We start from the raw sequence: 14,979 nt of genomic DNA on the forward strand, positions 1-14,979 counted from the left end.
ACCATTTTAACCGATCCGTAAATACGAGACTTCTCCTAAACGTCCGACTTCCTATAGCCTCCGTCGAATGTTTTTCAATCAACTGCTTCCGGCAGCTTCGAGATATTTCAAATACCAAAACTTTGTCCGCGGCAAATAATTGGCCTTAAACATAGAGTTGTTGTTTTCTGTCATTACCACTCGGCGACTGTTAACCGGTAAGTTGAACCGTATGATTCCAAGCGGTTATCATATTCTCTCGTCGTGATATTAAGAAAACACTTTCCTCTTTTGTTATCGTTCCTCATCATCGGCGATAATACTCAGATCGAGTTAGAGGACTTAATTTTCTATTTTCCATGAATATTCTATTTTTTTAATACCTCCCTCTCCCCCTGGTCAGGCCATCGGCGTACCAGAGATGCGCGATTTTCTGTCGTCACAGCAGCGGAATGGATAATATAATACCGACGATAGAATCTACCGTAGAATAAGAGGATTCTCAGGACTTCCTTGTTCGATATCTCGTTTAAACGAACGGATACCCAACACTACGTGGCACTTGATTCAGGAAAACAACAGCCTGCTTTGAGTACCGAGTACCACCTAGGCGAGAATATCGGAGCTATCACGAGTCCAAGATCGATCTTGAAGAGTGGTAGGATCGTTTGCCGAGGATGTCTCGCGTGACCAAGTGCCAGCCTGCCGAAGAAAGTCGCGAAGCTGCTCGAGGAGGCAATCAGCTGATCGATCTTCGGCGCGTGATCGATAGTTGCGACGTGATCAACATGTGGATCGACGTACGAGCGCACTTTAAACGAGGATTAAGTAAATTATCAAGCGGGACAATCTTTTATCACTAAAAAAGGAGGAAAATAAGGAAGTAAAAGGAAGAAAGAGAAAGGAAAGGAAGTACGTGTGTAAAGGAATGTTGCTTTTAGTGAAGAAATATTTAAAGAAACAATCGATCTGCTGAATGCTGTGCAATTAATCATCGGAAAGCGATCGATCATGCCAGTCTAGCCGTACAATAATTAAATAAACGTGAGAAGATTTTTGTGCATGAATATATAGAAAAAGACTTCCAAAGAGAGAGAACGAGATTTTAATGATGAGTGCGAAAACATGAAAAAATAATTAATTTGTTTGATTTTTCGACCGCAGTCGATATTTTTAACATCATCGGTGTTTCTTACGCAATAATTCTGAAATTCGCAAAGAAAAGGAAAATAAATAATTCCAAAGAAGTTTTGAAAAATTATTGAATTATTTAGGAAGAAAATATGTGAACGAAGCAATAATCAATACGTTGTCTGAATGAGAATTACACGATCGATTTGCTTGAATTCGGCTGTGTAATCGACGCTAAGCTAAACGGTTATAAAGAGATTATTAGCTTATTGGACATACACTTGCAGTAATTTATACAAAAAGAAAGTTTATGTGCGTAAACTAATCCTGTCGACTGGTTGTGAGCTAATCGGTTTGTTCGTTTCTGCTCGCATAATCGATACTAGCTCAGTGCGTCGATATCACGCATGTTCAACGAGGATTAAATGAATTACTGTGGAATGAAGTACTGAATGTGTGGACGCAATAATTTATGTAACAGCAATTTCGCCTAAACTATCGTATTGTAGGACCGTTCCGAACGAAAATTATAATTAACGAAGAAGATTTAAATCGATCGTAAGCGAGAAGGCAGTGTATCATCAGTCTGGAAAAGAAGACGATCCACCATCAATAATTCCCAGAAATAACCAAAGTTTGATTCTCCATACCTTTTCAATTTAATGTTTCCGTAGAACAACATTTCTTCACGAGGATAGAATAAATATATCGTCGAAAAGATTGGTTTGCAACAGACGTATTTGCATACGTTGCGGTAACATTTTGCAGACTACTGTGAAAAACTATAGTGCAAGATTCCACTATACTTTGCGAAGAACGTGATAGCTAACGACTCACCAAGGATACCTTATCCTGTTATCAGACATCGTAATAAATTTATAAATCTCATCTTACATGGAAAGAAAGACATCAGCAAGATAAGGCGATCATAATTAAAGCGGCAGAACAAATGAATTATCATCCGCGGTAATCACAAGAGGACGGAGGCCGAAAGATCCCGAGGAAACCTTCTCACGGGGCTAATATGTGCCTGGGACGAGTCGGAAGTCGTCGGGGTAGCGACATTTCCGGCGGCAGGAGCGACAAGAAAAACTCTCTCATCATTATCCGAGATTCTTCTAACCGATCCGAGGAAGGCGCGGAGATGGGTATGCTGTTGCCGGACGAAACCTACGAGGCGAAATCCACCGGTGTCCTGATCGCGGACGTGGACGAAATCGAGGCTGCCAAAGCGTTAGCGGCGCTCCGCAGGTGCGACGAGTTCCTCACGAGACACGGCATCCGACCCGAGTTCTTCTGCAGGCATCGAGAGCGTCTGGCTCTTCAGGCGTGGCTGCTGAAGAAGTCCAATTTCTACTCTGGTGAGTGTTCAAACTGTTTTTTCTCGCATGGAAATTAAGCTTCTTTACGTAGCAAGTAATCGTTTGATATTCCGTCTGTGTTCGAACGTTTCCTCGTGGGGCTTTTCGACAAGCTATATATAAAGGGTTATTAAGAGCGTAACGTGTTCCACCGAGATCAGCGATGATTGCAGTATCTTGGGAAGTTGCAAAACGGAGCCGCTGGCGCCTCACTTTCGCAGATTGTTTCGTCTGTTTCGTTTGTTTACACGCGCGGGATAACTCTCGCCACCGTCGCTGCCGCCGCCGCCGTCACCTCTCTTTCTCCCGGGGCGCAACTTTCCTCATGCAAGTTGCTCCATTTCTCTTCTACAAATCGTATTGCGGAGTGTCTCGGGCATTACGTATACATACAGGGATACGAGCTGCCGGGTCGCGCGCTTGCTGCCATTCTTTGCACTCGCGCTCCGATAAAGGATGCAGCCCGCGAGCGTCGCGACCGATCCGAAGGATGAAGGAGGATATACAGTGGCCTCCAAAAGTACTCGCCGTCTTTCCAATCAGCTGCCAACCACTGAATATTATCAGCATACTGACAGGGAAACTTAATTTTTTACACGTAGAAAGACGATCTGTAGAAATATATACGAGATCGTTTTTTTCTGACGTAAATCAATATTTACTCCTGACCGCAAAAATTATTGATTAATGTCCAGCAATTAATTAGTAACATAGTCTTATAAAAATTAAGATACAATAATAAAACAATGAAAAAAAATGTAATCATAACATTAAAAAATAATGTTATGATTACACAGTCTTTTTGATTTTTTAATTGTATATCATCGGAGTCATAATTTCTGATATATAATGATAAATCGAGAGATATTTAAAGAGAGGCGAGTGTAGGAGAGTCTTTAGTTAGATTTCTTAATATCAAGATGAACGGATGAATATCGACCGTCTGCTGAAAATATTTACGACTATGCTTCTCTACAATTCGGTAAATCACTAGTGTTAACTGGAAACGCGGAGAGAACCTGTTTCTAGAAAGACACACTAAAATTGCATGGCACTGTAGGCGTGAGAGGAGGCCGTACCGGACGTTAGTATCTACCTCAGCTATCATCGAGGGTAGACAGCCGCGAGAGTCCACGGATCGAGCTAGGGTGATCTAGGAATGATCGCTGAATAAGTTCTTTTCAGACGATTGAAATACATTCTGAATGCACGACATATGCGCGAGTCAGTCGGCACGTATGCAGATGCAACGAGATATGCGCTTAGTTCTGCGCTCAGAGCTGGCAGATACCTCGCGATCGTAATAAATCAGCGCGCAACCTAATTAACCGACGGATCCGGACTATAATAGGGTTCATTATCACCGAGTCACTGCTAATTATGTGAATGTGCCACCAGGCCTGTCTTCGCGCCAACAGTTGGCCCGATCCAAATTTGTCTGATCCCATATCAGCTGGTTGTACTTTAACTAAACGGCCGGACGGAAAAAATAAAACTGAGAATTCCGGAAGCGTCTAGAGGACAGAAAAATCACCTCGACATCTTTTCTTGCTTCTTTCTATTACAATAAATTTCCTCTTTTATTTATATTAATTTTTATATTAATTAACAATAATTTTTCTTATAATATTTTTCTTATAATATTAATTTTTATATTAATTAACCATAATTTTTCTTTATATTCTGAATATGAATATTTGAAGATTTATTACGCGGTAAGTAATTAAATGAACTATTATCCGGAATATGATACTTTCAATTTTTCAATCTCATTATTAAAAATTTTGAGCCATTCGTCGAACCAGGTCTCAATTATACCTTTTTGGTAATGTTCGCGCAAGTACAACTCCTCAAACTTAAAATTTTTGAATGGTAAGAGTTTTGTACTGTTACTAAGAGTTTTGTACTGTTACTATTAACATTTCTTCAGTTATCGCAAAATAGGTTTGGTATTTCTTATCTTCCCTCGCAATTTTTTAGCTCTGACGAGCGAGCGGTGATAGTCAACAGCTAAGTTCAGTCATTAAGTTTTACGAAGAGAAGGATAAAGGAGTTTTACGCACCGTTTTAATTACGGTGAGGAGTTCTTCGTTTCCGGTGGCGGTTTACGACCTTCCGCTATCGCAAGAAGAAAACGAAAACAGGCCAATACGTGGATAATAACGTCGCGATTATTTCGACACGTGCAACGGCCACAGACTACGGATTATTATCAAGTTACTAACAAAATAAGAAATTTTTTATTTATTTAATTTATGCTGCATAAAAGAGAAGAAAGAGGGTGAGGTTACGAAGAAGTCCTCCAATTTCAACGAAAATTACTTATTTTTTGGAGGCAATCGAAAATTAATAGAGATAACAAATTAAACATTTTTTTTTCTTTGCTAATCTTTATAAAATATTTTTAGCATGTGGTAAACTCATCAATTTAGAAAGGCGATAAACTGGAAAAACAACTGGGAAAGATAAATATTTACACTTTTGGTGTTCATGTTTGCCAGCACAAATCATTGATATTGTTATTATGAAGCAAGAAAAATTGTAAACACTTTAAGCCTGTATACATATATCCGTTATAATTAATTTGTTCCCGGCCGCTCAAAAATACAGTCAGACATGATGTACAGAATGGATAATAAAATAAATTTATATTTGATTACTCGCTGGTATCTAGATAAAGAATTTATCTAGATATTATCTAGACATTATCTTTAACTCGATAAAGTATCTAGATAAAGCATCGGACTGCATGTGATGCCCGGATATTGAAAATAATAATACATATACGAATTTGCAAGTTAATTCAGCCGGAAGTCTCTTGAGGTAATAGCATTAGTAATATATACCGATTAAATGAAATTTTAAACTCATATTAATTCAACTTTTGGAGATCTAGCGGATTATCTTCTTTGTTTTTTACATGGTTAATCCAGGTACGCGAATGTCTTGCTTTATTTTCACAATCAAAAATCAATTTGCCGGGATGTCGATACGATTTCGACAGAACGCACACAACTGATAAAGAGCATTACAATTTCGGCCTAATTACGCTGGCTTGCCATACAACCTACGGGGAGGTGGGTGGGGGGTGGGGGATGGAAATTTTATCGGAATTTATTAGCCGCGGGGAATCGACTGGGGGCTCGTAATGACCGAGGCATTACTAATGGGGCGAAGAGGAGGAAGGGGGCAAAAAAGGGCGGAGCTGCCTGCCAACGTAACAACGCCGCTGATGCAAAAGCGAACAAAATGCCGTCAGGTGTTGCCCCCATAAATCACTACGTACGTACGTACCACCTTCCTTTCGGTCTTCGTCGCGCCGCTCCGATGCATTCGATAAATAAAACATGCGGCGCGAAAAGGTCCGCAAGGTGTATCGATTGGTACTACCAGATAAACGTTGTATAATACTATATTATTTTTATTTTGAAAAAGATACGTCTCCTCTCGCAAGAGACGCCTCTTCGTTCTGCTTCCTCGCGAAGCTGGTGCCGTTTCCCCGGTGTCGCTTTCCTGAGCTTTCCATTCTCAGCGATACGCAAAGGATACATTTCAGTTTGCCTCGACAATAACGTCACGACGTCGAAAGCTCTCGCTTTATACAGAAAATCTAAAGACAGATTAGCGTAAAACATACCAGTCGCCAGCGTCACGCAAATGTTGTATCAATGTCGCGTATAATTTTGAAGGCTTGGAAAAAGCGCGATTTCTTTACAATTTTATCGCGGATTTTTTCGGTTTTTTATCTTTTTTTACGGGAAAGTACTTTTTTAATTACGACGACGAATTCTTTGTTCTCAGTAGCGGTTTAAGATCTTCATAAAAGAATTTACAATGTAACAGGTTTTAACAGAATAGTCATGAATTTTTCTAAACGAATATTTATTTTTTTCACCGATAGAAAATTATAGTTAGTTTCTAGTTAGATAGAAAATTATAAATAGACATTAAACATTTTATAATAGTAATAGCATACATCTAAAGTTATTACTGGCATTATAGTAACATTTACTAAAAAAATAATTCTCCTAACTATTTTTGTGATTATGTTTAGCGCTGAAACTAACTATAATTTTCTATCAATGTTGAGACAGGAACCGAAGAAATCCGTGGAAAAATGGGAAAAAACTTTCTTTTGTTTGCGAGTCTTCAAAATTATATTGTCGCATATTGTCTGGTTGGAAAAGATGCTTTTCCCCCGGAACGAGAGTTTACACGGAAGTATTTCCGTTTCCGCGGATCTCTACCGCAGAATCTCCTGTCTTCGGTCACTGCTTAGGGCGTAAGTACGTTCTAATCACCCGCGGCGATCGCGTGAGACGAGAGAGAGAGAGAGAGAGAGAGAGTACCGAGAGACTTTGGCACCGCATTAATTACTGGCCGCTAACAATGGCGCAATAATTAACAATTACGCGGTTTGATAATTATATACCGCCGGGCTGAGTTATCGCGCGGCTGTCTGTGTGCGCGGGTATGCGTGATTTCGCGGCATCTGTCATCGTAGATAGCATGAAAGATGACAAGTGAATCCTCGAATTCGAGAAGCGGGTACTAGCATAGCGTCTTACGGCTAGTTCCGGTTATATATCATCGACGCAGATTCCAAGAGAAAATAATTACGGAATGGGAATGCGATCAAAATAAATCCTGAAACGTGAAGTACATACATAATGTATATAGCATGGATATGTATTTTAAAAAATGTAACAAGGAGATGTTACATGGGCAGGAGAATTCGAGAGGAAAACATTAGAGTGGAATTAAAACGGTATCGTGTGCGTCAGGTTTTCGTTCGAGGTTTAAAGCCGCTAAAATGCATGGATCTATCGATCACAGGTGGCAGGTATTCAGCTCTTCCGAGTCTGGTATCTTAAGTCCGCCAATTTAACTTCGTCTATGAAACCGGCGTGCCTTCTTTTTGCCGGGAGGATAGCGGGCTTGCAAAAACCACGTCGGGCCCTGATGCAAATTTATGTTAACAGCGTCGGCGAATGTCTCTCTCTCTTTCTCTCTCTCTTTTTCCTCTCTCTCTCTCTCGTATATTTACAACTCCATCGCGAATAGAAAGCGCAGCCCGGCGTTATGCGACTCGGTCCGAGCACGCACACACGATTTTATACGTAATTATAAATATTACATTTTTTGCATTCTAACTTTTTTTTAAAAGAAGCTGCAGCTTTCAAGAGAAATTATTTGTGACACGAACTTTCCTCGGATTATCAATCCCATTAACCTCGTTTTCGTTGTGTAAATAATTAATTGTATTTTTATAATTATATTATAAAAGGACACGTGAGGATAAGACTAATCTAAGCCGATGGACATGTAATACATTTGGGCGACGATAATGAATCGTGAATAACTCATTTGACACATATTTTAATTGCCTTCTATCTCTTAGAGATGATATATTAAGAAGTCTGATAGTAATTATATTATCCTGCGTAGTTTCGCTTCAAATTTACGAACGGAACAACTGCAAATGACTTCATATCCTAACTGGCTCGAATACTGTTTCGCAAGCAGCACAAATCTTCTCCCGCCCACATACATACACACACGCGCGCGTATGCGAGCTGCGTATGCACCTACGCGTCTAACGGAGGCGAGAAAATCATTATGGAAGCGAGTTGAAAGAACGAGCTTCAATGGGAGCTTCTTGCAGGCGCGCGCGACGTCCTGTATCGCCTTACCCTCGTCTCCACTCGGTTTAATTAAATTCCCGGAGAAACGGTGGCTCCTCACCTCTTCCTTCACCTCCTCCCCGCGGATGCCCTTTTTTTGCGCGCCCGTGCCGACGCGAAGAGGCACCCATACGCATATACGCACTCCCGTTCGCGCCGCTAATTGACGGATGAATTAATTAGCGCGAATGATCGATCGCACCCGCCCACTGCTGGATTTATTTCCTGTCGAGACACACGGCAATATGGGGTGTCGAAGCCATTGGATACCTGGGTCCTTGGAACATCTCCGATTCCTTCTGCTCAATCAGAACAATCAAGACATCACGACTTTCTTCGTGATTAGGAATTGCCTTATTTTCTAACAAGAGAAATCATTCAAAACTGTGAAGTTAAAAACAATCACACCTCTGTAAATAATAGTTGTCGTTAGGATAATGTGAGTCACGTTCAGTAAATGAGCGAACAGGTAAAACACCTCACAGGACTTCACACTTCAAAATTGAAAGAAACTTACACGTTTCGTACAGAAAAAAGATTACATGTTTGTCATACACAAATGAATGTTCGCCTTTCCGCTAATCTTCTCATGCTGCCAGTTATTCAAATGGGGCAATCGTAACAAACTTGAATTGAAAAATAGTTGCGCGGATTACGGTAAAACGACATTGCACACAAATAGCTTGTTGATATCTAAAATAACATAAATTCCAGAACTCTGATTTGCGAATTGTTAATATTGGTTAATATAGCTAGGCCAGTTTGATGATCGTCGAGCAAGATGGTGATTTATATTTGCGCATCAGAATCAGCAGTTGCGGTGTCAGCAGCCTACTCAGAAGCTGCAAGACACGTCGTGAGAACGCAACGTGTTTCGCTATTACGCGCCGATCGCTTTTGTACGAGCTGCGCATATTAATCAATATCACCCGACCTAAAAGAGAATAATAATAATCTACTGCAATATCATAAATCAGATTCCCTTTACAAATCCCGAGCTTGACTTCTGTGGACGCGTGAGATCATAAATTGATGCTTTCTTCCCTATAAATAGTTAGTTTGTTGAAATTTCGTCGAATTTTATTCATTGTCCGCGTATTTTTTATCGAAAACTGGCCAGTAAAGAAAAATGAAAGAAAAGATTAATAATTATATCATAGAACGATGCAAGATTGAATAATCGAGTCACTTGCAATATCTGTGACACGTATGGCCAAAGGTATCAAACCAGCTTAAGCCCCGTCTTAGTCGCGCTATAACTTCGCTTATCTACTTTTTCAACCAGATAAGTCGGTGCATTGCCGCCGGGGTGCTTGCGAGTCGTCGTAAGATTTCACAGTGGCCTTCGTAGTTAACGAAAAGTACAGCGTCATATTACGCTGTAAGAGCGTCTCTAAACCCGGCGGCCATTGTTGCGTAGCGCGCGCGCTAAAAGCACAGAGCCACATATACCTCGAGGAAATGTTTTCGCGCCGAGCAGTTGTGAAAAGTCGGCGGATCGTTGCCGGTTACGGAGAGCTTTATTCCTTCGGTTTCCGCGCTTAACGGACGCAGATGCTACCGTTAACGCTGCTTCTTTCATTCGTCCGACCATCCACCGATTCTCTCCCGTTGCTATCAAAAGTCAAGAATTAATAATAGTGTGATTGGCGATTCTTGTATCCTGAATCTATTCTCCGAGTCTTTTTCACGTCAATCCCGAAGATTAAAGTTGATACTTTAATTACAAGTATGTCAGCTCTCGAATTTTTTTCTCATTGCACGAGCAATGAGTTAGATAATATTTCAATATATACGCAATGCACAAGTCACATCGAATTCTTGTCAAACTCATTTCACTTTACGACATCCTTTAAAGTGAATCAACACTTGATGCAAGCTCTGAGTTACTGTCAAACTTTTCATGTCACTTTTAAATGTGATGTATAAATCAATTTGTAATCTTTTCGCAATTTTCCTCGTTTATTTTAAGTTATGAGCAATTCATCCTTAAAGTCTTTCTGAAGAAAAGCACATTGCGCATCGCGTTAGCAACTCGAATAATTTCAGATAATTTTCTTGCCAAATAACCGATTGAAATTCCTCCTGTGAGACGAACCCGGAGAAAAAGGTTCCAATGTCGCCCCATAAGATCGCATTTGCCAAGCAGATAATCTTAAAGCCCACGTCGCTAGGAATCATTCAGATGACTGCGCCCGATCCTACCAGCATTTATCCATAGAGGCGCTTCGATCTGCGGTTATACGAATCTCATTTTCTGCTACGGCCGCCGTAGCTTCTCCTCCGGACGAGATAAGCCGTGTACCCGTGTTGGATCTTAAAGGATGCGGCTGCGTGTCCTCGGAAGAGGCGCAAGAGGCCGCAGATAAGCCTCGATGTATTCTGAAGTACGTTCGTCGTAATATTAATAACGCGTCCCGCCGCTATGCTTTTGGATATAAACCCTGATCGCTTCTGTAAACGGGGATCATGCTCGCCGAGATGTTACGAGCAGTCTCTTCTCGTTGGTTTGTCCTCCATTTCCTCACTTGTCTTTTATCTAGCATTCAGGCATCTCTATCGTTTATCATTTATAAATACGTTTCCTGCTTGGTCGCGCGCAATGTTGTGAAACGCCGGCAGGGAAAGTGAAGCTACTGTGAAGAAATTTCACTTCTTATACTTTAGAGATTCATTGAAGACATTGATTGTTCGAGAAACATTAAATTCCGCAATTTGCAAGACCTCATTTCCTTTATTATCTCTTGGTTCTTAAAATTTAAGTTTTTCATGTACTAATATAAGGGAATTTAATTTTTTATGATTTTCACTTTCCAATTTTTCCCTTATATTCAAATAGAAAATTCCGGATTAATAATAAGCTGTTGTCATTCGACGACAAACTCGCATTTTTTAATCTTCGATTGATAAATCTCTACAGTCTACGTTAACCGGATTCAGAATGTTACGGACGGCAGGCGATCTCCCGTATCTCGATCGACGATCGAGACACGTCTCTTCGTCACTAACGTAATCCCTTAAGATCCGCTAGACCGACCGATCGGGTTTCACAGCTTTTCAATATGTAATGGGGCGAACAAATTATATCGCGCCGTATCTGGCACGCGGATGACGCCGGATGATGGATCGTTCAGATTTCCGATTCTGGTCATGAAAAGGAAAATCCAAGGTCACTGTGTCACAAGAGCTCTTGTTTCAATCGGTAACTAATCGATTGGACGGTCAAATAAAAAAAGCGTCCTCTTAGAACCATAATTTTAAAACTAACCTTTGATTTCTTTTCTTTCTTTTCATAAACTTCTCGCGTACGATCGTGAAATAAAAGTTAGAAATAAAACCACCGTACACTCTTTCACGATAATACGTGGAGCTACTTTAAATTCTTCAATAAGAGAAGCTTAAGAACAGGAATTCATTAAAGGAAATTGATTTATCTACTGTAATATGAATTCTGAGCTCGATCTCGACGGTCTAAGCATCAAAGGGAGCGGAATAATTTTTGAGGGAAAGAAAGGATGGAAACTGTTTACTTAAAGTGTAATCTGCACGAGCGCGTTTACTGTTTATCAGGTATTCCAGATTATATTTGGATTATAAAAGAGAGGAAGAAAAAAAGTGATTGTTGATAAAAATGGCAAAGTAATTTGAGATCGCTTTAATATCTTAGAATTTTTTCTAATATTGTTAATATATTACACAGTAAAAACACATTTTATATTTGTGTTAAAATTAGTTTATTAAAATTTTTGTGTTAAATTTTTAACATAACCGTGTATTAATTTTAATATTTAAATATTGTGAGTAAAGTGATAGCGTGATTTCCGTTCATGTTGCATTATATTGTGATCGTACTATGGATGCGAGCCGACTCGATGGGAGAAAGCAAGTGATCCTCCAAAAAATCTGGTCGGCCTCATTGTTACGCGAATAAGCGTATTTCATGGATTGATGTCGTACCGATTCATCCAATTAAACGTCGAGCGAAGCACAGCCTCGAGACCGCGACGAGGAAGGAAGATGGACGAAAGATGGAAAGAGGAACGGGAGAAGTAGAGCGGGATCAGCATAATGTCTGTATCAGGGAAAGATAAAAAAAAGACGGAAAGAAGACGAGAAAGGTCAAAAGAAGGAAGAGGAACACGAGCGTAGGAATGAAAACGCATGAAATCAAAATCTTTCGCGGAAGACAGAAACGGGAGATGTGACTTCGGAAACGAGAAAGGACGGAGAGAAGGAGGAACGGGACGAAGAAAGGAGGGTCGTGAGATCCGAGAGAATGAAAAATTGAAAGAATTCGTTGCTCGAATATTCGTCAGCAGGTCGTTGTCTTCTGGAATACATAAATAAGAATCTACAGTCTCGCAGTTGCTTGATTTCCAGAATATTTTTACGCTATGATGGAGAAATAAGTTCTATGTTTTTCCATTCTTGATTTCGTGTTGCTCGAACTATCGTCTTTCGGAATTTTTGAAATTTCCAAAAATTAAATATGTTAATCAGTCTTGTTCTCGATGATCATTAGTCTTTGAAAATTCCTTTATTCATTAAATTTTCGCCAATTTCTACAAACTCGAATTCAAAATTTCCAGAGTTCTGCAAAATTTCATCGGGGATATCTTCTAATTTTATGATGTTGAATTTTAAGGGAACTCGGTTTCAATATCATAACGCGAATTTTTTCTCTTGCTTCTTACATAGGATACTGCACAGCGAATCAGAGACGAAGAAAGACGGAGAAAAGGAGACAAAAACGGACAATCTGGTCCGATGTCAACCGCTGATGGATGGGCCCATGAAGCTCCTCCAAGGTTCTGTAGGCCCCACGAATTCACGATTCTCTTACTCCCGTCGTCTCAACCGTTACAACTCGCTTGTCCTCCAGTGCACGCTGTATTGCAGATCCCAACTTCCCAACAATCAAATTATTTCAAATTATTAACTTTTCTTAATTATATTGACGGCATTATATTTTTGTAAACAAGAACATAAATAACTATATTAACTGTTAACTTTTAGAAATCAGAAAAATGCCAAGTTATTTGCCATATATTAAAATATATCATATATGTACACTTGCAAGCCACCTGACATTGATTTCCGTAACAGTTTATCTCGAATTAACTGATTTTACATCTTATTTTTCTAAAAATAATGTACACTAATCATAATTCCCTAATACTCGTGTAATCTTCATGATATTCGAGCATCCCGGAAATACCCAAAAGACACGGATATTGATATTCGTACTGATTATTTTTAAACGGAGAATTACTTTGAAAAGTGCATTCTTTTACGAGAAGTAAAGGAAATACATCGACATTAATTATCAGCATGTATTCTAATTAGCTGCCACTGAATTTAAAATACGAACACTCAATGTCAGATTAGCAAGCATTCGTTGTCTCTTATCGAATGTTAAGTCCAAGGAGGAGCAGTATCGACCTATTTGCATCGGATGGGTCTCTTTTTGAACAATCATTATCATACGAATAGCACTAATGATAATGCGCTAACTAAGCGTATTATCATTATCACACTCAATCAAGTTTAATTGCTAATCCAGTTATATATAAATTATATATAACTATATATAGATTGGTGTTACATTTACTACAATATATTAATTATTTATATAAGTTATTATTAGTTTACCATGCCTATCACGTTTCAAACACACGACTCAATAATAAAGGACGATAGAGCCTCGGCCTGCCTCTTGTCTGTTTTATCGCATGATTCAATTCGTGCTCCCCAATTTTTTCGATCTACGGATTACATAGAAATACTCTTCAATAAGGCCCCGCTTCATACGTATCGATAATACGTAAACGTACAAAAAGGTCCTTGGATAATTTTTCGAGGATCGGTAACGCATCGCCTGGATAACCAGTGGACTTCAAAAGGCCCGGCCTCGAACATCGGTAAAACATCAACCGAAGCGGGCAGTCACGATCTTCGGATCTTCTCACCAGGTCGTGCTGGCAGTCCCATAGGCCCACGGGCCCACAGGAATCGAATCGCCGCCTGCCTTATCGACGCAAAGTTAGCACGAACAGAACCTGCGATGGGCCCCACGGGCTTGTTTTTCACTCAAGCCAGTCTCGCTCGCGTCGAAACCGGTTTTCTACAGGGAGATTTGAATTTCGCCGCAAAGAGCAGATCCTCTTCCTCTCCTGCTTGCCTTTCTCCTTCGGTCGAGAAGCGGGGCCTTAAATCGAATCACCGGGAATACTCAACATTTCCTTGATTCATCATATCTTAGACCTGAGAACATTTTTATTCCAACAGCTATATGGAACTTTAGGACCGCGAGTTTTCGTATGTTAAAATTCTTCAATTATTGCAACAAATTTCTAGATCGATATATTACTTTTAATATATATAATTATATTTTAAGAATGAAATATAATATGAAAATTTTTAATATATTAAAATATATAAATTTGAAATATATTTTTCGCGTTATTATATGAGAGAAAAGTCTTCTTAAATTTTTCTTAACTTGGTCTGATGAAGAATAATTCGATAATTTAACCACACTAAGATCTGCAAATTATCATAATGAAAAATCAAACTTCTCAAAACGATTTTTAACAATTGTCCAAAAAAACATTTATGAACTGAAAATTCCAATTTTGAAATGTTCTGTAATTAACGTCATATTAGTCTCGGTAAACATAAATTATTCAAAAAACCTAAAGAAAAACGGGTTACCAATCTTTATACACGTAGATATTCGTCATTTATATGAAATCAGCTGTGTTAGCCGAATCTTTGGCTGCTTTCGCAACGAACGGACGAAGTTAACCTCTCCCGCGTGTTCG

The 14,979-nt window shown here is 39.5% G+C and overlaps 1 protein-coding gene across 1 annotated transcript in view; it reads left to right on the plus strand.

Moving 5' to 3' along the window:
• Positions 1 to 2,254: 2,254 nt before the first annotated feature.
• The window catches only part of LOC106744977 (unconventional myosin-IXb), a 34,905-nt gene continuing 22,180 nt past the window's right edge, over positions 2,255 to 14,979 (plus strand). Inside the window, exon 1 of the mRNA XM_014620168.1 lies at positions 2,255 to 2,471. Within this exon, the coding sequence (XP_014475654.1) occupies positions 2,255 to 2,471 (217 nt within the window). The remainder of the gene's footprint in view (positions 2,472 to 14,979) is intronic.

This window comes from Dinoponera quadriceps, unplaced genomic scaffold (genome assembly GCF_001313825.1).
Source record: "Dinoponera quadriceps isolate SergipeBrazil2010 unplaced genomic scaffold, ASM131382v1 scaffold717, whole genome shotgun sequence".
NCBI classification, from domain to species: domain Eukaryota; kingdom Metazoa; phylum Arthropoda; class Insecta; order Hymenoptera; family Formicidae; genus Dinoponera; species Dinoponera quadriceps.